The sequence below is a fragment of the Dreissena polymorpha genome, chromosome 12, assembly GCF_020536995.1.
Source record: "Dreissena polymorpha isolate Duluth1 chromosome 12, UMN_Dpol_1.0, whole genome shotgun sequence".
Classification (NCBI taxonomy): Eukaryota; Metazoa; Mollusca; class Bivalvia; order Myida; family Dreissenidae; genus Dreissena; species Dreissena polymorpha.
The window spans coordinates 75,255,333-75,277,800 of record NC_068366.1 but is presented as its reverse complement, the minus strand read 5'-3'; the positions used below and the strand labels follow the sequence as shown (position 1 = coordinate 75,277,800).

At 36.6% G+C, this 22,468-nt stretch overlaps 1 protein-coding gene across 5 annotated transcripts in view; it reads left to right on the top strand.

The window, feature by feature from the left end:
• Window positions 1–22,468, top strand: part of LOC127853429 (DNA ligase 1-like) — a 182,968-nt gene that overhangs the window by 120,536 nt on the left and 39,964 nt on the right. For all 5 annotated transcript variants that reach the window (XM_052387960.1, XM_052387962.1, XM_052387959.1 and 2 more), the window contains one exon: window positions 22,189–22,273. In XM_052387960.1, coding sequence (XP_052243920.1) covers window positions 22,189–22,273 — 85 coding nt within the window. The remainder of the gene's footprint in view (window positions 1–22,188; window positions 22,274–22,468) is intronic.

Genomic DNA, 22,468 nt, shown 5'->3' with positions numbered 1-22,468 from the left:
TTTACTTGCCCTCCTAATAGAGCTTCACATTCAGATTAATTTGCCTTGCCCATAGAGCTTCACATTCAGAGTTACTTGCCCTCCTAATAGAGCGTCACATTCAGATTTGCTTGCCCTCCTAATAGAGCCTCATATTCAGAGTTACTTGCCCTCCTAATAGAGCTTCACATTCAGATTTATTTGCCTTGCCCATAGTGCTTCACATTCAGAGTTACTTGCCCTCTTAATAGAGCCTCATATTCAGAGTTTCTTGCCCTCCTAACAGAGCCTCATATTCAGAGTTACTTGCCCTCCTATTAGAGCCTCGCATTCAGAGTTACTTGCCCTCCTAGTAGAGCCTCACATCCAGAGTTACTTGTCCTTCTTATAGAGCCCCACATTCAGAATTACTTGCCCTCCTATTAGAGCCTCACAATCAGAGTTACTTGCCCTCCTAATAGAGTCTCACATTAAGAGTTACTTGCCCTCCTAATAGAGCCTCACATTCAGAGTTACTTGCCCTCCTAATAGAGCCTCACATTCAGAGTTACTTGCCCTCCTAATAGAGCCTCACATTCAGAGTTACTTGCCCTCCTAATAGAGCCTCACATTCAGAGTAACTTGCCCTCCTAATAGAGCCTCACATTCAGAGTTACTTGCCGTCTTAGTAAAGCCTTACATTAAGAGTGACTTGGTCCCTAATTGAGCCTCACATTCAAAAATACTGGCCCTTCCCATTGAGCCTCACATTTGAGTCTTATATTCAGAGTTATTTTCCTTTTCCATGGATACCCATATTCAGAGTTATTTGCCCTTCCCATTGAGCCTCACATTTAGAGTTATTTGCCCTTCTCATTGAGCCTCACATTTGAGTCTCACATTCAGAGTTATTTTCCTTTTCCATGGATACTGACATTCAGAGTTATTTTGCCCTTCCCATTGAGTCTCACATTCAAAGTTATTTTTCCTTCCCATGGAGCCTCACATTCAGAGTTATTTGCCTTTTGCACTGAGTTCCACGTTGAGAGTTATTTGCCCTTCCCATAGAGCCTCACATTCAGAGTTATTTTCCCTTCTGAGCCTCATATTCTGAATTATTTGCCCTTCCCATTGAGTCCCACATTCAGATTTATTTGCCCTCCCCATTGAGTCTCACATTCAGAGTTCTTTTCCCTTCCCATTGATCCTCACTTTAAGAGTTATTTGCCCTACCCTTAGAGTCTCACATTCAGAGTTATTTGCCCTTCCCATTGAGCCTCACATTCAGAGTTATTTGCCCTTCCCATTGAGTCTGACATTCAGAGTTATTTTCCCTTCACATTGAGCGTCACATTCAGAGTCATTTGCCCTTCCCATTGAGTCTCACATTCAGAGTTATTTGTCTTTCCCATTGAGTCTCACATTCAGAGTTAATTTTCCTTCCCATTGAGCCTCTCATTCAAAGTAACTTGCCCTTCCCATTGAGTCTCACATTCAGAGTTATTTGCCCTTCCGATAGAGCCTCACATTCTGACTTATTTTCCCTTCCTTTTGAGTACCACATTCAGAGTCATTTGCTCTTCCCATTGAGTCTTACATTCAGATTTATTTGAATCTTTGTCAACTCTAAGTAATATCTTATTACCACATGCACAAGGAGGCATTTATGACTCAGGGATACATGTGTCAAACACTAGGTCACCAGGCCTAACTTAAAAAACAACAACATTGAAACAACTAATGAGGCCAACATTTTAATGTTATATTAATGAGGCCAACATTTTAATGTTGTATTAATGAAACTTTTTAAGAATTTTGATCTTTAAAATATCCAGGCAAATTTTTAACTGTGTAACATGCATCTATAAAGAAGGTCACAAGGTCAAATCTTAGAAAAGCCTTGCTACTTATTTAGTGGTCACTTTGATGAGTCAGTTTTGATTAAACTTTGTTGAAAACAGTATTTCCACCTAGGTCAGCAGGTGGAATCTAATTAAACCTTGCTACCACTTAAATGGCTAGATTTTTCAAATTTTAACATTATCTATGCCAAGTATGAATCTGGGTCTTGTGTTTCCAAAAGCTAGGTCACCTGGTCTAATCTTACAAAAACCTTCTACCCACTTATGAAGCCAATTGTTTAATATTTGATCTCCATGATACTTGGTTCCAATTTTCATATTTACAAAATATAGGCAGTGTTTGAATCTGGGTCTGGTGTTGTTTAAAGCAAGGTCACTAGGGCAAGTATTTTACTAAAGGTGTTCTGTGAATACAGCTTAGCATATCAGGGCCATAATGGCATTCACTTAAAAAAAAAAGCAAATTATTTTGAGAATTTGTTTCAATGGACACACCATGATCATTTACAATTAAAACGTTTATAAAATCTAGAAACTAGTGATTCTGTAGACACAGTTGACAATATTAAACCACAGAATTCAGCTCTTAAGTGTGCTTACTGCAGTGCACATTACATTTCTTTAACCCATTTATGCCTAGTGGACTCTCCCATCCTTCTAAATTGGATCAATTGATTTCCAAAATTAGGGATGTCTAGTATATTTATTTCTATATTTAGAATATTTCTTATAGAAATTCGTTAAAGCAAACAGCCCAGACCCTGATAAGACGCCGCATCATGTGGCGTCTCATCTGGGTCTACGCTGTTTGCCAAGGCCTTTTTTCTGGACGCTAGGCATAAATGGGTTAAGGAAATACAAACTTGAAAGTAGTATTTCTTTTTTGAAGTTTTCAACAACAAAAAATAAGCTACAAAAGTTTGTTACATTAAACTTTGGTCTAATATTTGTCTTGCATATAAAAAGGACAGGTTTGTAGTCTCAAATCTCCGGAACAATTTCATCATATTCCTTCATAATATACATATTCTGTGAATAAGGAGAACCGATAAAAACACATATTTTATTCAAAACACTTCTCCATCCAAATTGGTCCCTCTAGTTAGGAACAGTTTGATCATACTGTTAGATATGATAGATTATGTTGTATTTTAATGTCAGCCCATTTCCCCTAGGATATCACTTAACATTTTCTCTCAGAGCCATTACTAAAATGAAACTTGTGCTGGTCAGTTTTTCCGAAAATTGGACGGTTTTCTAATAACTTTGCGGCGGGTTTCGATAAAACATGACTGATTTTCAATTATATTGAAGACCTCCCCTTGATGGAGGTTATTCATTAATGGACATTGGATTGTGTATTTCAGACTGGACTTTTTTAAGCCTAGGACACAAAACTGAAGGAAAGATACAAAGGGATAAACGAGATATATTCTTGTGATAAATTGTCATTCAGTGCAATATTGTTCTCCTTGTGTATATTTGCTTTTTTTATTTAACTCATTTAAACATATTTCCTACATCTGTTCAGAAAAAATCTTCATTAATGAGATAAATGCAGTTAGATTTGCCTTATTAAAAATAACAATTATAAAAAAACTGCACAATATCAGATACACTTTATGTTAAGCTGTCTCATACATATTTGCACCCACTAGCTATTTTTCCAGTAATTAATTTTACCAATGCTTTTAAGTGCTTGTAACTTTAAGTTTATTTTTAGCTGACCTTGTTTGTTTTTTTACCCAATCCATTGAATAATTAATACTGCTGTAGTCAATTGAGAATTCATTATGAATTACAGTTTTGAATTAAATATTGCGATAAATGATATTAACAAGTTTTCTAACTGGATCAAATCTTGTATAAGATCAATGGAGCTCACGACTAATATTGTCCATAGGCATGACTGACGTGTATCCTTCTAATATACATGGTAAAAAAAGGTCAACTTATTACTATTTTAACCCAACCATTAAGCTTTTGGCAACCATCTAGCCATGGCTGACCATAACCACAGGATGGCTAAGAGTTTCATTTCTCTACTTACTATATAACTTAACATCTAAATGCCTGCTCATATTAGATTTGGAAGTAAAATGAATAAACTTGTGTTTAGTGTCATTTTAAGTTTATCATTAGTTTCTTTGTCAATAACACTTGTTATAAATATATTTATGAGGTGCGTTTCTTGAAACAACGTTTTCTTACATGTGCCTTTAGCATGGTTTGAAATTTGTCAGTACAGTTTATACAGGCTTAGTCAATGACAACCCAATCAGTGTTATGTCAATTTCGGTTCTGTGATGTGTCTTTATAAGGTTGAAGAAGGGTAACGATAATGTCTGAGAGAAGAACTGCTTTTATGAAGAGTGTTATGAGTGATAGACAATGTATGATAAGCACTGATGTTTTCAAGCTTTAATTGCTTCATGAGAGATGGTCTTACATTCACATTTCATTCAGTAAGTAAGACATGTTTTAATCAGACTGGCAAAAATTGAAATAAAATATGCTTCAAATTAATAGCGCTATTGATGGCTTACTCAATATGATTTTTTAGGACCAATAATTCTCAAGAGTTTGGGATACCATTTCTTACTTAGATAATTTTTTTAATTGTTATGCTGGCCAGCTAGTTCAATAAGCCCTAGGCTTTCGCTCCTGAATGAGCCTTAATAAATTAGTATGAACTAAATGACATCATACGGTTGTTCCATAAATGATACAACCCAAAAACTTTGTATACATCAGCAGCACTTATTGTCTCCTTGCTATGATAACATCATTACCCCCCGTTCTAACAGAGCTGCGACTTAACGACGATCATCCCGTTCATGCCACAATAGAAAAAAGGTTTAGATCAGGACGAATTGAGGCCAACCGGAGTCTAAATCTAGCAATTTGGCAAATTATGGTCTTTATTTTGACCGTACTATGATGCCCCAATATATATATACACCGAATATTGTTGGCCACGATCCCGCTACGTTTGTTTTGAGCATGTTCAAAATAAGCGTGGTGAGAGCGTAGAGCTCTCCGATCATGAAGCAGCATTTTTTTTTACTTATTTAAGTAGTATTGGGGAACAGTACCTTTCCCAAAGTCTAGCCAAGGCTTCCCAATTTTAGCACCGGACCTTTCCCAATCTCCATATCTACCGTTCCCAACGATCCTAGGTGCCGTTCCCAATCGCCAGTGCCTTTTATTTTCGCTGAAATTACTTTGGAATTCGTTGAGAATTTCATTTTCGGCCATTTATTTTTGCCGGACATCGTTGCGTAGAAAGTAAACAAAACTTTTAAAACTCTAACTGTTGTGTAAAATGTGACTGGATTACATAACCATGACGAGTGATCGATTTTTCCCGTGAAAGAATTCCATCGCAAAGAACAGTCTTCCTTACATCAATAAACGTTCTCTACACTAATTTTTGTTGACAATAAAAAAAACGTAACGGTATTGAGTTAAATGCTCATATTACTTAAGATCTATGTATAGTAAGTGTCAAATCCGTACTGAAACTATTCGGATACGGATGTAAACAAGTAAAAGTTTAACATAAAATTAAAAATAATGAGACATGTGTGTAAAATACTATAATTATTTGCAACATATACATAAGCATTTTATGGCAGATGATCTTAATATCTTATTTGATGATTTGAAAAAAAATCAAAACAAAATATAAGACTAACCTTTGAAATAGTTGTTAAAGCATTCCACTCTAAAACTCATTCTTGTTCTGTGTGGCTATTCTCACTGTCTATTGTTGAAAGATTTCAAACCAGTCCAAGTTCCATTGTTGTTATTTTTTTAGCTCACCTGATTGCTCAGGTGAGCTTTTGTGACCGGTTTTTGTCTGTCGTCTGTCCGTCCGTTAACATTTGTTCGTTAACACTCTATAGGCCACATTTCTTGTCCAATCTTCATGAAACTTGGTCAGAAGCTTTGTCCCAATGAAATCTCGGTTGAGTTTGAAACTGGGTCGTGTCGGGTCAAAAACTAGGTCACTAGGTCAAAAAAAAGAAAAACCTTGTAAACACTGTAGAAGTCACATTTTATTCCAAATCTTCATGTAACTTTGTCAAAATGTTTGCCTTAATGATATGTTGGTTGAGTTCAAAAGTGGTTTGGGTCCGTTGAAAAACATGGCCGCCAGTGGGCGGGGCAGTTTTCCGTATTTGGCTATAGAGAAACCATGTAAACACTCTAGAAGTCACAATTTTTGCCCAATCATCATGAAAGTTGGTCAAAACATTGGTTTTATTGATATCTCAGACGTGTTCGAAAATGGTCCAGATTGGTGAAAAAACATGGCCGCCAGTGGGCGGGGATTTTTCTCTAAATGTATATAGTGAAAACACTAGAAGTCACAGTTTTGGCCCAATTTTTATGAAAATTGGTCAAAATGTTTGCCTTAATGATATGTTGGTTTAGTTCAAAAGTGGTTCCGATCCGTTGAAAAACATGGCCGACAGTGGGCGGCGCAGTTTTCCTTATTTGGCTTTAGAGAAACTTTGTAAACACTCTAGAAGTCACAATTTTTGCCCAATCATCTTGAAAGTTGGTCAAAACATTGGTTTTATTTATATCTCGGACGAGTTCGAAAATGGTCCAGATCGGTGAAAAAACATGGCTGCCAGTGGGCGAGGCATTTTTCTCTATATGTATATAGTGAAAACATGTGAACACTCTAGAAGTTACATTTTTGGCCCAATTTTCATTAAATTTGGTCAGAACATTTGTTTCCTTGATACGAGAGTTGAGTTCAAAAATGATTCCGGTCAGTTGAATAACATGGCTGCCAGCGAAAGGGGGGGCAGTTTTCATATATTTATATAGTAAAAATAGCTTGTGAACACTCTAGAAGTCACATTATTTGCCCAATCATCATGAAACTTGGTGAAAAGAATGGTTTTATATATATCTCAGATGAGTTCGCAAATGGTCCCGATCAGTAAAAAAACATGGCAACAAGGGGGTGGGGCAGTTTTCCTTATGTGACTAGAGAGAAACCTTTTGATCGAACACTATAGAAGTCACATTTTTTGCCTAATCATCGTGAAACTCAGTCAATACATTGGTTTTATTGATTTCTTTGACAAGTTGGAAAATTGCTCAGATCGGTGAAACACTTTTTAGCTCACCTGATTGCTCAGGTGAGGTTTTAGGATTGGTCTTTGTCGGCTGTCCATCCGTCCACATTTGGTTTGTTAACACTCTAGCATTCACATTCTTAAGCATTCTTTATCAAAGTTGCTGAAAGATCTCAGTCAAGTTTGATAATGAGAAAAATCACATAATTAATGCAATAATTATTGCCCTTAGATTGTCCAAATTTTCATTATATTATACAAAATCCTTGTAAACACTCTAGAGGTCACAATTTTGTTTCAGATTTTATGAATCTTGGTCATATTATTATATTATATTTTTGTAAGGAATTAAGTTTGATGTTTGGTAAGGGGGGTCAACTCAAAATATAGGTAACCAGGTCAAATTTTACAAAAACAATAATAGTCCATACGCCAGAGTTTTGGTTCAATAATGATGAAACTTGACCAGGATGTTTGTCTGGACAATATCTAGGTCAAGTTTGACATTTGGTAAAGATTGAATGAACCGACTCCTCTCAGGTGAGCGAACTAGGGCCATCTTGGCCCTCTTGTTGTTTTTTTAAATAAATTTAACCCACATAAAACATTGCAGGGCTTGTGAGACTTTTAAGAGCTTAAACAAAATTATTTATATAATTTTTTATGCAATCTCAGTGATTATGACTATCACTAGAAGATATATATTTTTTCCATTGACAGGTACATCCTACTGAAGTGGCAATTACACAATTTTCACATTACATGATATTATTGTCAAAATATCATCACTAGTAGTTTTTCTGTTAAAACCTAGAGCTTAAAATGCTTTGTGATGCAGAATATAGCCCCTAATGATAGATAAGATGCATTTTAAAGATTCCCAATTCATTAATTTCGCGACTCGAATTTTTCCCAATTCATTGATTTCGCGACTCGTTTTTTCCCAATTTGAAGATTCCACGACTCGAAAAATTCCCAATTGTAGGGGTACAGGTACCTTTCCCCTTTGGGGAAAAACCTCGCTGTGAAGACTCTTCCGCAATCATACTTCGCTTATAAAGACTCCACTACGTTTCTCCTGCGATTTGTCACGATCGACCATGTTTTCGGCAAAGCTTTGATCGTAGTAGAAGCCGCGTCTATGTGTGAACGGGGGGGTTATCGGATGAAGCAATTGTCTTATACCGATATTCATGCCTATTTACCCAAATAAAGCAAATGTAACCGTCCAGTGATTTTGAGTTTGAGCATTCATCCGTCATGTTATATGACTTGACATCATCAGGTTGTAAAACACTGGTGATATCACAATAAGGTTTACCAGTGATTCTGATAAAATGCTACATGCCGAAAATGTATTGTCATTAACCCATTTATGCCTAGGGCCACGACTTTTTTTTTTATTGGTTTACAAAAATTTTTTGGAAAATGGTCCATCCGGCGGTCGAAAAAAAAAAAAAAAAAAAAATCCATTCAATGAATAGAAAAAAAATAAATAAAACTAATAACACCAGGCCGCGAGTTCACAAAACAATTTTGCAAATAAAAATCGATTTTAACTGACAGATTTTCATTTTTGCCAATCAATTTCAATGGAAATCCATTTTCAATGACGAGCAAAATCGATTTTCAATTGGAAAAAAATGCTTTGTTAACACGGGGCCTGAACAAAGACAACATAACTTTTATAACCTTTATAAACATAGAGACAACAAATCAAATTATGCAAAGAAATACATCTTTATCTTCAAATGCAATGAGCAATTGTAATCAATCCATTAATACATGATATGACTATCTAAATCACCCTATACTAGAGCATTTTAATAAAACACAGACGTAGGAACAAAATGAAGAGACGTGCATAATCTCCATATTGTCATCTATGAGATAAAAAGTAGCGGATGCCTTTTTTCTGCGCAGTTCTTAGCTACATCATAAGCAAATCAATTACGGGGTGTTGCGCCAGATTTCGTGGCTTATTTTGCTTTATGTGATATTATTACTCAGATATCTATATTTACAGAATAGAAAAACACAAGAAACATGAAAATAAACGAGTGCATATAGGTCAGCCGGCAATACTCGAATCTTATTTAATTGCATAATTATAGTATAGTGAATTATTGTGCTCATGCTTAATAAACTGGTCTAAATGGATAAATATTTCTAATTAATTTTATCAAAATTGGCCCTTATCATGCAAATGTTGAAACCATATTCAAAATCGATGATTGACATACCACAATAATATCGCCGAATATCTATTTAGTATCTTTCTGATCAAAACAGACTTCAAGTGCACAAAGTTTACGAGACGGCGTTTATATAAAGATTTCTGCAACTGACCGCAAACTGACCTTGATACCTTGCGGATTGGAATGCAATGCATTACAGTCACTACGTTATTGTCAGTAAGACCGGTGTAACACAATGATCGCAACCCCTTCTGCGAACTCCGGTGATGAACTGTATATAAACTCTGACTTTCACAAATGGCCGCGAAATGACCCGAAACCTCGCGGGTTGACATGCAATGCAAGTAAGTACTAAATATGACAACATAGCCTTTAGTATAAACGCTTTTGCGCTGGTAATTCTCTGAAAATAAAAGGTGAACGCACAAACTGTATTTATGTCGAAAATTGATTGTAAAACTGTTCTATCTATTGAGCCTTTTCATTAGAGATAAAATTGTTTCATGCAGTAAAACAGTGTTACAAAGACGCGGATATGTTTCCAATGTTCTGGTGTTCTACTCAAATCAGCCAATGGAATAAATGAAGTGTACTCATTCGTACCTAGCCGCGGGAAATTTTATTTGAGTATTATTGGACACTTACAAAGGTCAAGTCAGGGTGAAAAGCTGGCTTAATACAGCTTACGCCGAAAAAAGGTTTCATTTAATATTGTTCACATTAAACCTTTAAATGAAAGTGTCGCTTTAACTATTTTCCGTGTCTTATTAAGCCGCGAATCGTTTGCTAAAAACAGTTATCAAAAAGGGCTACACGTTCTAATTCTTAATGAAATACAAAAATAAGTATAACATAATTAATAACGTCCATAAACACACACGGCAAGATCAAAGTTTTAATGGAAAACTAATATGACATTCCACGTAAATTATTATTTTCGTCTAAATCGAATACTATATATAGAGAAACAATGTATTTATAACCGACCAATGAGGTAACATTATGCAACTTTCAATTTACACAGTGCGATATGGCAACAATATGGAATTTGAACAGTGGTAGTGTTTTAAGGTCTGGACTATCATTACTTGTAAGTTTGTATAAACATTTTTCTAATGCAATTAGTAAAATAATGTTTATATTTTATGTTTAATAATTTATTGCATGATTATTCTGTGATGTTATATGAATTTGATGCCGTTAAAGCTTCCGACATGAATTCATGTCGGAACGATGCTATTGCAAAATAACGTTAAACGATATGAGGTCGATGTAAATCGACCTCATATTTACAGGAGTAGGTGTGTACCTATATAGCGGCCATTTGCAATATCCGACAGGTTTAAGTTAATACATGCGTTTTGAAAAGCGAGCACGATGTCCAATATATGTGAACCAGTCGTCGATTGTACTTACCTGATTTTATTCGCAACCGCACTCAAACCGGATCGTTTTTTTTCTAGTTTCGCTACTTTTTCAGTGCGGTCGGGAATTAATTAAAAAAAAAAAAGACGATTTTCCGATTTTATTTTTTTTCGCATTTTCCAAAAATTAGGGTCGGCGGTTTTGTAAACCAACAAATATAAAAGTCGTGGCCTAGTGGACTCTCCCATCCTTCTAAATTGAGCAATTTATTTACAAAATTAGGGATGTCTAGTATATTTTTTTCTATATTTAGAATATTTCTTACAGAAATTCCTTTAAGCAAACAGCGCAGACTCTGATGAGACGCTGCATCATGCGGCGTCTCATCTGGGTCTACGCTGTTCGCCAAGGCCTTTTTTCTAGACGCTAGGCATAAATAGGTTAACTGTAGTGAAACATCTGGGTGTCAGAAAAAATTTAGTCATAAACAGTTATTTAATTTTAGGTTCAAATAGAGGGTGTCCAAAAATTGAAAGTTTCCAAAAACTTAATGTGATTATGTTAATACAGTTTTGTTATAATAATCTAATGTTATTGTTACAATAACAGTTACTGTTAGATACTTAAAAGTACATGATATGGTCCATTTTCAGTTTACTTACTTCAAAGTACAAATTGTAGGTTTTCAATAAAGTTCAAAGATTTTTAGATTGGTCCATTATTTCTATCATTCTCAGTTCACTCATTTGCAAGTGTGATGGTGTAATGAATAATCTGATTTGTAAGTCGCTGTCAGACAAAGTTTAAATAAGATGTTGAAAAAGTCTTCAATGATAAAACTAAAGTGTTTGATCTTGTCTTGATATTTGAAACCCGTCTTATTGTTAGGGCATTATCAAGTATGAAAAATTAATGACTTTCTCGAAACCAAAGTTTTATAAAGTGCCATTATAACATTTTCATTGTCTTTTTGTAGACGCCAGTCAAATATATGGGTTCATTTGTCTATTGAGAATTCAATTTGCCAATGATGACTGGTCTAAGATTGTTTCTAAGCATTTCTCAAGCTTTAATTATTAAGTATTTAGGTATTAGGTCTATGTGAGGTCAGAATCATTAATTTGAAAAAATCGCTACTAGGTAGAGGGAATGAATTTTTTACGGCTTTGAGAACTACTTTTGTGTTTTATTTTATCCAAGAGTAGACAGGGTAAATGACTTATTGATAGATATATGTGTCGCGTTCTGAGAAAACTGGGCATAACGCCTGTGCATAAAGTGTCGTCCCAGGTTAGCGTGTGCTCAGGCTAATCTGGGACGACACTTTACGCACATTCATTAAGCCCAGTTTTCTCAGAACACGACACACATTATGGAAGAGAAGTTTTATTCTATGTTATCAATCTGCTGTTTTATTCATCATTACTTGAAGTTATATTTACATATGCAACATAATTTCTTTACTCATTTATGTATCTGAAAATTAATGTGCCTGCATTTATTGTTGGCACCAATGTTATGCATGTCACTCTAGAAAGTGCTTGAAAAACTAAAAAATTTTTTTCAAATATGACATAATTACATCTATTGTTATGTTGTCAAGTGGATTAAATATATACCCATGTCAAAGTATCTATTAAATATCAACCTTGCAGAAATGACCAAGGTTAAAACGTCTGTAAAATTGACAAGATAACCAAAACATGTTCTAACCTGGCTAACAAAAGCTTATTTTAGGTCATGATATGGCTATGATATAAAAATGAACATCTGTCTTTGAATAGCTGTCACATCCCCATCGAATAGGTATCATATTCCACCCAATAGCTTTCATTTCTCCAATTCATACAGTACAGCTCACGCAAAACCAAGAAAATCCGCGGCTACACCGCAGACACATTCTTTTGTTTTCAAAGTTACTCCGCATCCACAACGAGTATTCCCTGGGCATCATGCCGAGGCACTCCGTGATAATTCGCGGAGTCACGCCGCGTCTGTTCTTGCCTCAGCATCGATCCGCGGCATCACGCCACGTCTTTACATGCAGCAGTTCGCTGAGAAAAAAATACACACATATTGATTTTATGCTAATACAAATGTTAAATAATTTTTAAATAAACGATTATTAGAAACAGATACAAATAATACGTTGATATGTTTACTTCTGCGTGATTGTGTAAACCTTTGGTCAGCTTCTCTGCATACAGAACTTCATACATAATGAGTTTGTAGGTCATTATAACCATATCAATGAACCTTACACAGTTTAATCCGGAACATGATCTCGGAAACGAGACTTGCTTTAAACATCGAAAACACAATATTGAATATCATAAGATTAGCGAAAATACATATGAGAACCAAACAACTATACACATAGAAAACAAATGTAAATAATGTTGACAATTTTAATAAAAACATATGTTCGTTTATATTTTAAAATGATTACTTTCACTTCGTCCCGATTTTCAGAAATGGCCATGTACATGTTGCATCTAAATATTAATTTACACATTGCATCAGGTGATATACGTGTGTTCGCCGAGAATACCGCCGTCTTGATCAGTCTGCCTTTAAATAAAACAGTAGCATGTACAAATCGTTTGATGAAAAATGGCAAACGTTTGTCTTAACAAACTGTTCAGCAATATTGACAGAATTTGCTTTTAAAATGGCAGTCGTGAAAAAACGGAATTATCAGGCAATATATAGAAACATTAAACGCGGCATAAATGTGACTACCAAAATAATATTGTGTAGCAAAACAGTATCATTATTGTGACAATTAAATACACTTGTTTATCTGATGTTCTCTTAGAAATTGCGCGAAAATAAAAATGAATTGTGTAAAATCACGTTATCCGCCTGGAAAGCGTGAGCATTTTCATTGTAATTTTAATAAATCTGTGCAAATAATACCAGGATATAACAAGTAATACAAGCGTATGCGAATGCAATAGAAATAACAGTGAGAACCCCGCCTTAAAATATCGAATTTTAAACTGAAACATTAGGCGGTTAATCTTTTGATTTGTCGGCATTTTGTTTCATTTCAGACTCCATGCAGTGTCAGATCATAATCTCAGTGCTTTATTACCCAAACTCGTTAGTTTCTGGACACGTGTGCTACTGAAAATAGCCACCGGTTATGGCCCAAACAAACACAGTGTCTAGTCTCCCGCGTGTTTTATCCCTAATTGTTAGATTAGCACGTGCACTATTAATTATTATGTTGGTCAGTACAATAGGCCTTATGAAAACCGCCGACTGCGTCTTTGTTTTATTGCTCAATCAAGCACCCATAATCCAATATCCTGTGTATTACAAAAACACAAACTTTAGATAAGCACGTGTCGTCTGTCAAACAATGATTGTATGTCAGTAAACATATCGAAGTAATTCTCGTATATGATCTCGGAAAAGGGACTTGCTTTAAACATTTACCATTACGATATTTATTTTTATAAGATTTGCTAAAAACAAATGAGAACCAAACAAACATACACAGACAAAACAAAATATAAATAATTAGGCTATGACAAATTAAATGGAAAAAAACGTTGGTTTATTTTCGAAAAATCGCTTTTTCTTTCTCCCAATTTCCAGAAAATGACATATACATGTTGCATAAAATCTAAGTATAGATGACGCTGTTAATTGGTCGTTGTAAAAGAATACTAACTTTACACGGCACTTTGTGTGCAATCAGATACAGTACAATAATTGTTGCAATATTGAACAAACTAAAATATGAAAATGATACAGCGTTTTTTACTTTTATTTTACTCAGGAAAATGTCAAAATCATTTGCGAGATACCCTGATTCTCAAATGGAAATTCACTACAAAGCTTTTACAAGGTTGTCTGCGCTACGCAGTTTTTGTGTTTAAATAAATACACCCACCCCTATTTTCGCGCGCTTTTTGTCAAGACAAACACTGGACACGAAAAATATCATGGGCAATGTATTTATTTGTGGCTACAATTTGTAACATGAACTGTACACGATTCGAGCACACCACATTAAGTTATTTACGCATGTTGGAATCACTGTTACCCTTGTCCCGATTGGACACCTATTTCATTAAATCTTTAAATAGAAACATATGCCGAAATTCATTTGATACTTTAGAAAAATGGTTGCTGTCTGTGTTAATGAGTTTTCTTGAGCACTTTTGACAAAATTGTCGTCAATTTTAATCAGAATTTGCATTTGAAAATGGACATTGGGAATACATGGGATTATCGGGTAATGGATAGAGACGGAAAAATTTCGCATGTATGCGGTGATCAACGGGAATCGATAGACTCTGGATTATACGCATCTAGCAGGGAAAGGGTTAATTAAGAAACAGTTTATAAAGATAATTTGGACAGATGATGCAAACTCTAATTGTCAATGTATTATGTAGTGAATTGTTTCGCAACGTAGTACGCTCCATGTAATAAACATTATGATGCGAAACTCAGAGTCAATTTCTATCCGAGGTACATGTACATTGTAAATTATAGTTAATATGATTGTCCGCCGAGTGACATCATCAACAAATTCCTCGGCATCCTGCCGAGGCGAGATGCAGAGTGCCTTGGCGGACAGACGCGGCTTCTCGGCGACCAGGTGGTCGATACCGAGTCGACTCTGCGAACACAAGATGGGGTCTGACTCCGCGAATCACAGAATTTGTTTATTTTGCGTGAGCTGTACTGTATTTGTCACATCAGCCTCCACTAGCTTTTATCCAATTCCAATACATGTCATATCTCCATTTTAAAGTTGTCATATCGTCATCCAATAGCTATCACATCCCTATCCAATAGCTATCATATCCCCATCCAATAGCTATCACATCCTCATCCAATAGCTATCACATCCCCATCCAACAGCTATCATATCCCCATCCAATAGCTATCACATCAGCACCCAATAGATATCACATCCTCATCCAATAGCTATCACATCCCCATCCAATAGCTATCACATCCCCATCCAATAGCTATCACATCCCCATCCAATAGCTATCACATCCCCATCCAATAGCTATCACATCAGCACCCAATAGATATCACATCCTCATCCAACAGCTATCATATCCCCATCCAATAGCTATCACATCAGCACCCAATAGATATCACATCCTCATCCAATAGCTATCACATCCCCATCCAATAGCTATCACATCCCCATCCAATAGCTATCACATCCCCATCCAATAGCTATCACATCCCCATCCAACAGCTATCATATCCCCATCCAATAGCTATCACATCCCCATCCAATAGCTATCACATCAGCATCCAATAGCTATCACATCCCCATTCAACAGCTATCATATCCCCATCCAATAGCTATCACATCCCCATCCAACAGCTATCACATCCCCATCCAAAAGCTATCATATCCCCATCCAACAGCTATCACATCAGCATCCAATAGCTATCATATCCCCATCCAATAGCTATCACATCCCCACCCAATAGCTATCATATCCCCATCCAATAGCTATCACATCCCCATCCAACAGCTATCATATCCCCATCCAATAGCTATCACATCCCCATCCAACAGCTATCACATCCCCATCCAAAAGCTATCATATCCCCATCCAACAGCTATCACATCAGCATCCAATAGCTATCACATCAGCATCCAATAGCTATCACATCCCCACCCAATAGCTATCACATCCCCATCCAATAGCTATCACATCCCCATCCAATAGCTATCACATCCCCATCCAATAGCTATCATATCCCCATCAAATAGCTATCACATCCCCATCCAAAAGCTATCACATCCCCATCCAACAGCTATCATATCCCCATCCAATAGCTATCACATCAGCACCCAACAGCTATCACATCCCCATCCAATAGCTATCATATCCCCATCCAATAGCTATCACATCAGCATCCAATAGATATCACATCCCCATCCAATAGCTATCACATCCCCATCCAATAGCTATCACATCAGCATCCAATAGCTATCACATCCCCATCCAATAGCTATCACATCCCCATCCAATAGCTATCACATCAGCATCCAATAGCTATCATATCCCCATCCAATAGCTATCACATCCCCATCCAATAGCTATCACATCCCCATCCAATAGCTATCACATCAGCATCCAATAGCTATCATATCCCCATTCAATAGCTATCACATCCCCATCCAATAGCTATCACATCCCCATCCAATAGCTATCACATCAGCATCCAATAGCTATCATATCCCCATTCAATAGCTATCACATCAGCACCCAATAGATATCACATCCTCATCCAATAGCTATCACATCCCCATCCAATAGCTATCACATCCCCATCCAATAGCTATCACATCCCCATCCAATAGCTATCACATCCCCATCCAATAGCTATCACATCCCCATCCAATAGCTATCACATCCCCATCCAATAGCTATCACATCCCCATCCAACAGCTATCATATCCCCATCCAATAGCTATCACATCAGCATCCAATAGCTATCACATCCCCATCCAATAGCTATCACATCCCCATCCAATAGCTATCACATCAGCATCCAATAGCTATCACATCCCCATCCAATAGCTATCACATCCCCATCCAATAGCTATCACTTCAGCATCCAATAGCTATCACATCAGCATCCAATAGCTATCACATCAGCATCCAATAGCTATCATATCCCCATCCAATAGCTATCACATCCCCATCCAATAGCTATCACATCAGCATCCAATAGCTATCACATCAGCATCCAACAGCTATCATATCCCCATCCAATAGCTATCACATCCCCATCCAATAGCTATCACATCAGCATCCAATAGCTATCATATCCCCATTCAATAGCTATCACATCAGCATCCAATAGCTATCACATCCCCATCCAATAGCTATCACATCAGCATCCAATAGCTATCATATCCCCATTCAATAGCTATCACATCAGCATCCAATAGCTATCACATCCCCATCCAATAGATATCACATCCTCATCCAATAGCTATCACATCCCCATCAAATAGCTATCACATCCCCACCCAATAGCTATCATATCCCCATCCAATAGCTATCACATCCCCATCCAACAGCTATCATATCCCCATCCAATAGCTATCACATCCCCATCCAACAGCTATCACATCCCCATCCAAAAGCTATCATATCCCCATCCAACAGCTATCACATCAGCATCCAATAGCTATCACATCAGCATCCAATAGCTATCACATCCCCACCCAATAGCTATCACATCCCCATCCAATAGCTATCACATCCCCATCCAATAGCTATCACATCCCCATCCAATAGCTATCATATCCCCATCAAATAGCTATCACATCCCCATCCAAAAGCTATCACATCCCCATCCAACAGCTATCATATCCCCATCCAATAGCTATCACATCAGCACCCAACAGCTATCACATCCCCATCCAATAGCTATCATATCCCCATCCAATAGCTATCACATCAGCATCCAATAGATATCACATCCCCATCCAATAGCTATCACATCCCCATCCAATAGCTATCACATCAGCATCCAATAGCTATCACATCCCCATCCAATAGCTATCACATCCCCATCCAATAGCTATCACATCAGCATCCAATAGCTATCATATCCCCATCCAATAGCTATCACATCCCCATCCAATAGCTATCACATCCCCATCCAATAGCTATCACATCAGCATCCAATAGCTATCATATCCCCATTCAATAGCTATCACATCCCCATCCAATAGCTATCACATCCCCATCCAATAGCTATCACATCAGCATCCAATAGCTATCATATCCCCATTCAATAGCTATCACATCAGCACCCAATAGATATCACATCCTCATCCAATAGCTATCACATCCCCATCCAATAGCTATCACATCCCCATCCAATAGCTATCACATCCCCATCCAATAGCTATCACATCCCCATCCAATAGCTATCACATCCCCATCCAATAGCTATCACATCCCCATCCAATAGCTATCACATCCCCATCCAACAGCTATCATATCCCCATCCAATAGCTATCACATCAGCATCCAATAGCTATCACATCCCCATCCAATAGCTATCACATCCCCATCCAATAGCTATCACATCAGCATCCAATAGCTATCACATCCCCATCCAATAGCTATCACATCCCCATCCAATAGCTATCACTTCAGCATCCAATAGCTATCACATCAGCATCCAATAGCTATCACATCAGCATCCAATAGCTATCATATCCCCATCCAATAGCTATCACATCCCCATCCAATAGCTATCACATCAGCATCCAATAGCTATCACATCAGCATCCAACAGCTATCATATCCCCATCCAATAGCTATCACATCCCCATCCAATAGCTATCACATCAGCATCCAATAGCTATCATATCCCCATTCAATAGCTATCACATCAGCATCCAATAGCTATCACATCCCCATCCAATAGCTATCACATCAGCATCCAATAGCTATCATATCCCCATTCAATAGCTATCACATCAGCATCCAATAGCTATCACATCCCCATCCAATAGATATCACATCCTCATCCAATAGCTATCACATCCCCATCAAATAGCTATCACCAGTGATTTTGTTTGCCCAAAATTACTGCCCATATTTGGCTGCTTCCCAATCACAAAAAATGACGTTTTTTCCCAAAAATCTGACCAAAATTTCCCCAAAAATGACCAAATTTTCCAAATACAGCCAAAAGATTACAATGTCATTTAGCGTTAATTTCGTAGAACGAGTGCAGATCGAGCTTGTCGAGTCTTCGCCGAATGACAACTAACTTACGAATGTTCGCGAATATAGCCAAATACGATTTAACGTTGCTATCCACACATCTCTCTCTATATTGCGGAGGATACCGACGATAGTCGATTTATCCAGATTGTTTACGCCTGTTTTTACACACGTCCAAGATGGCGGCAAGCAGACGAGAAGTTCGCGATGAGCAGCGAAAATGATCACTCAAATTAACAGCGGATATCACATGGTTATTAGGAGATTATTTAATGTGTGTGTCAATTAGCGCAAAATACTACGTTTGAGATGAACAACAACAAATATTTATAAGAAATCTTCACAGTAAATGTGCGTCACGGAAATCAGTGTTGGGAAATTGGAGTTAGTTTAGTATACTCACAAAGTTAAAGCATTTAAGATGAGAATCGTTCGAAAATGGAAAGAGAAAAACATGATTTGATTTATATGTTAGTGGATCTGTGTATAATCAGATTCATATGCATATTCGCTTTATTATGTTTGTCAGGATGTATAGTTTGGTGAAATAGCATTGAACTGAGGATGTCAATTGTGCAAGATATTAAAAGGTAAACAAATGAAATGTATTTTTTTAGCTCCATTTAATACAACATTAACACAGCAAGAACACTACTGCGTGTTTGTTAACATTTTTTAATGTTTTCACCATATCACAGGGCTCAACATTAACCTAAAAACCAACTTGCCCTGCCGGGCAAGTACTTAAAAAATGAAGTTGCCGTAAACTTAAAGCCACTTGCCCAAACAATAAAATATAATATTAACTGTAAACCTCATATTTTTTAATAAAGATCAAAATGATACACCACAAAAACTTTTTTATAATTGCACATTTAACAACATGATTACATCAAATTAAGTCTAATTTAAGTCTAAATTATATGCTCTTTGTTCTTTTTTGCACTTGCTTGGGCGGACAACTAGATTATAAAATAACTTGCCCGGACCCAACTTTTACTTGCCAGGGGCAATAGGACAACTGTTAATGTTGAGCCCTGTATCATATTTTACTTTAAAAAACATCCTGAATTAAATTCATACTCTTGAAGAGATTATGATTAAATCATAATGGTACATGTATATTGAAGAATCTTTAGATTATTGCAAGTTTAATATGCATGTGGAAGGATATTAACTTAACGTTGTAAGAAGACATGAAAGCAACACTTTATAATATAAAAATGCTGACAAACATGAACTTAGCAATTTTTATTCTGTTCTTATAATCATATTTATAATGTTTCCCAATGTCATGGTTTATCGCGCTACTTTTCCCAATTTCATGGTTTATCGCGCTAATTTTCCCAATTTCATGGTTTATCGCGCTAATTATCCCAATCCAAATGCCACAGGCTGTAACAATTTTTTTTTTTAAATCACTGATCACATCCCCATCAAATAGAATCCCATCACCATCTAATAGCTATTACCTCCCCATCCAATAATATCATATTCATACAATAGCTATCATATTCCCATCTTATATTTGTCACATCTCCATAAAATAGCTATTATGTACTTATCCAGTAGGTGGCACATTCCCATCAAATATATATCATGTCCCCATACATTATCTATCTTATCCTAATCCAATAGATGTCATATCTCCAACTTATAGCTGTCATATCTCCATCTAATAGCTGTCATATCTCCATCTTATAGCTTTCACATTTTAGTACAAGAGCTAACATATTATCTGATATGTCATCTCTTCCCCATCCAATATCTATGATATCCCCCAAGCGAAAGCTATCTTATCTTAATCTATAAGCTGTCATATCTTCTTACAATTGCTATTATATCTCTAAGCTGTCACATTTGCGTACAATCCCTATTATATTTCTCTCTTATAGCTTCCTTATACAATCTATCTTGTAGGCATCTAATTTCTGTAAGAACAGTTCCATAAAATATGCTACTTCTATGTAACAGCTGTCACACACACCAATGCAATAGCTATCACACACCCATTTGATAGCTATCACAGACCTATGCAATAGTTATTGTATAATATTGCAGCTTATTCACAAACCCATGCAGGCTCTATCACACATTAAGCGAAAGCTATAACATACCAATTTATTAGCTATCACACACCCATTCAATAGCTATCACACACACACAAATGTGATAGCTATCATACACTCATGCAATAGCTATCACATAACTATGCAACAGCTATCACACACCCATGCAAATTAGCTGTCTCACTACCAAGCCAAAGCTATTGCATACCAACACAAAAGCTATCACAAACCTATGCAATAGCTATCTTACACCCATGCGACAGCTATCACAAACCTATGCCAAAGCTATTACAAACCTTTGCAATAGCTATTACACACATATGCAATAGCTATCACACACATGCAACAGCTATCACAAACCTATGCAATAGCTATCTCACACCTTTGCAATAGCTTTCTTACACCCATTAAAAATCTATCACAAACCTATGCTAAAGCTATTACACACATGCAATAGCTATCTCACACCCTTGCAATAGCTATCTCACACCCATTCAAAAGCTATCACAAACCTATGCGAAAGCTAGTACACACCTATGCAATAACCATTACACATCTATGCAAAAGCTATCACAAACCTATGCAATAGCTATCTCACACCTTTGCAATAGCTTTTACACACCTATTCAATATTGCCTGAACATTAAATAGCCATTCCATCACCATGCAATAGGTAACATATAACCATGGTATGTATTCACATATCCAAGCACTATAACAAACCATGCAATAGTTAGTTATCACACACTCATGCAAGAGCTATCACACACTCATGCAATAGCCACCATATTTCACATTTGTTTGACATCCTGCATTGATGGTTTGTTTGCATGTCACTATGGCTACTGTGTATTACAGGTTGTCACTATGGCTACTGTGTGTTACAGGAATTACCACTGGAAGATCTCAAGAAACGATGTCTAGAGCAGCTGGAGGTGATGTCAAAAAAGCGCATACGAAGGATTATAGCAGGTGAATACCTTAACATTATATGCAGGGATGTTTTCACTGATTTTAATATTGGTTTAGCCTTGTTCTCTGTGATATTTTGCAAATTGTTGTATGTGGTTTTAAATTCTTCAACACAGCTATCCGCTGAAAAGATAAATTATTACAGGATTCAATTTAAAAGGTTACATCTTTAAGTTTTTGTCATTTAGTAAATAA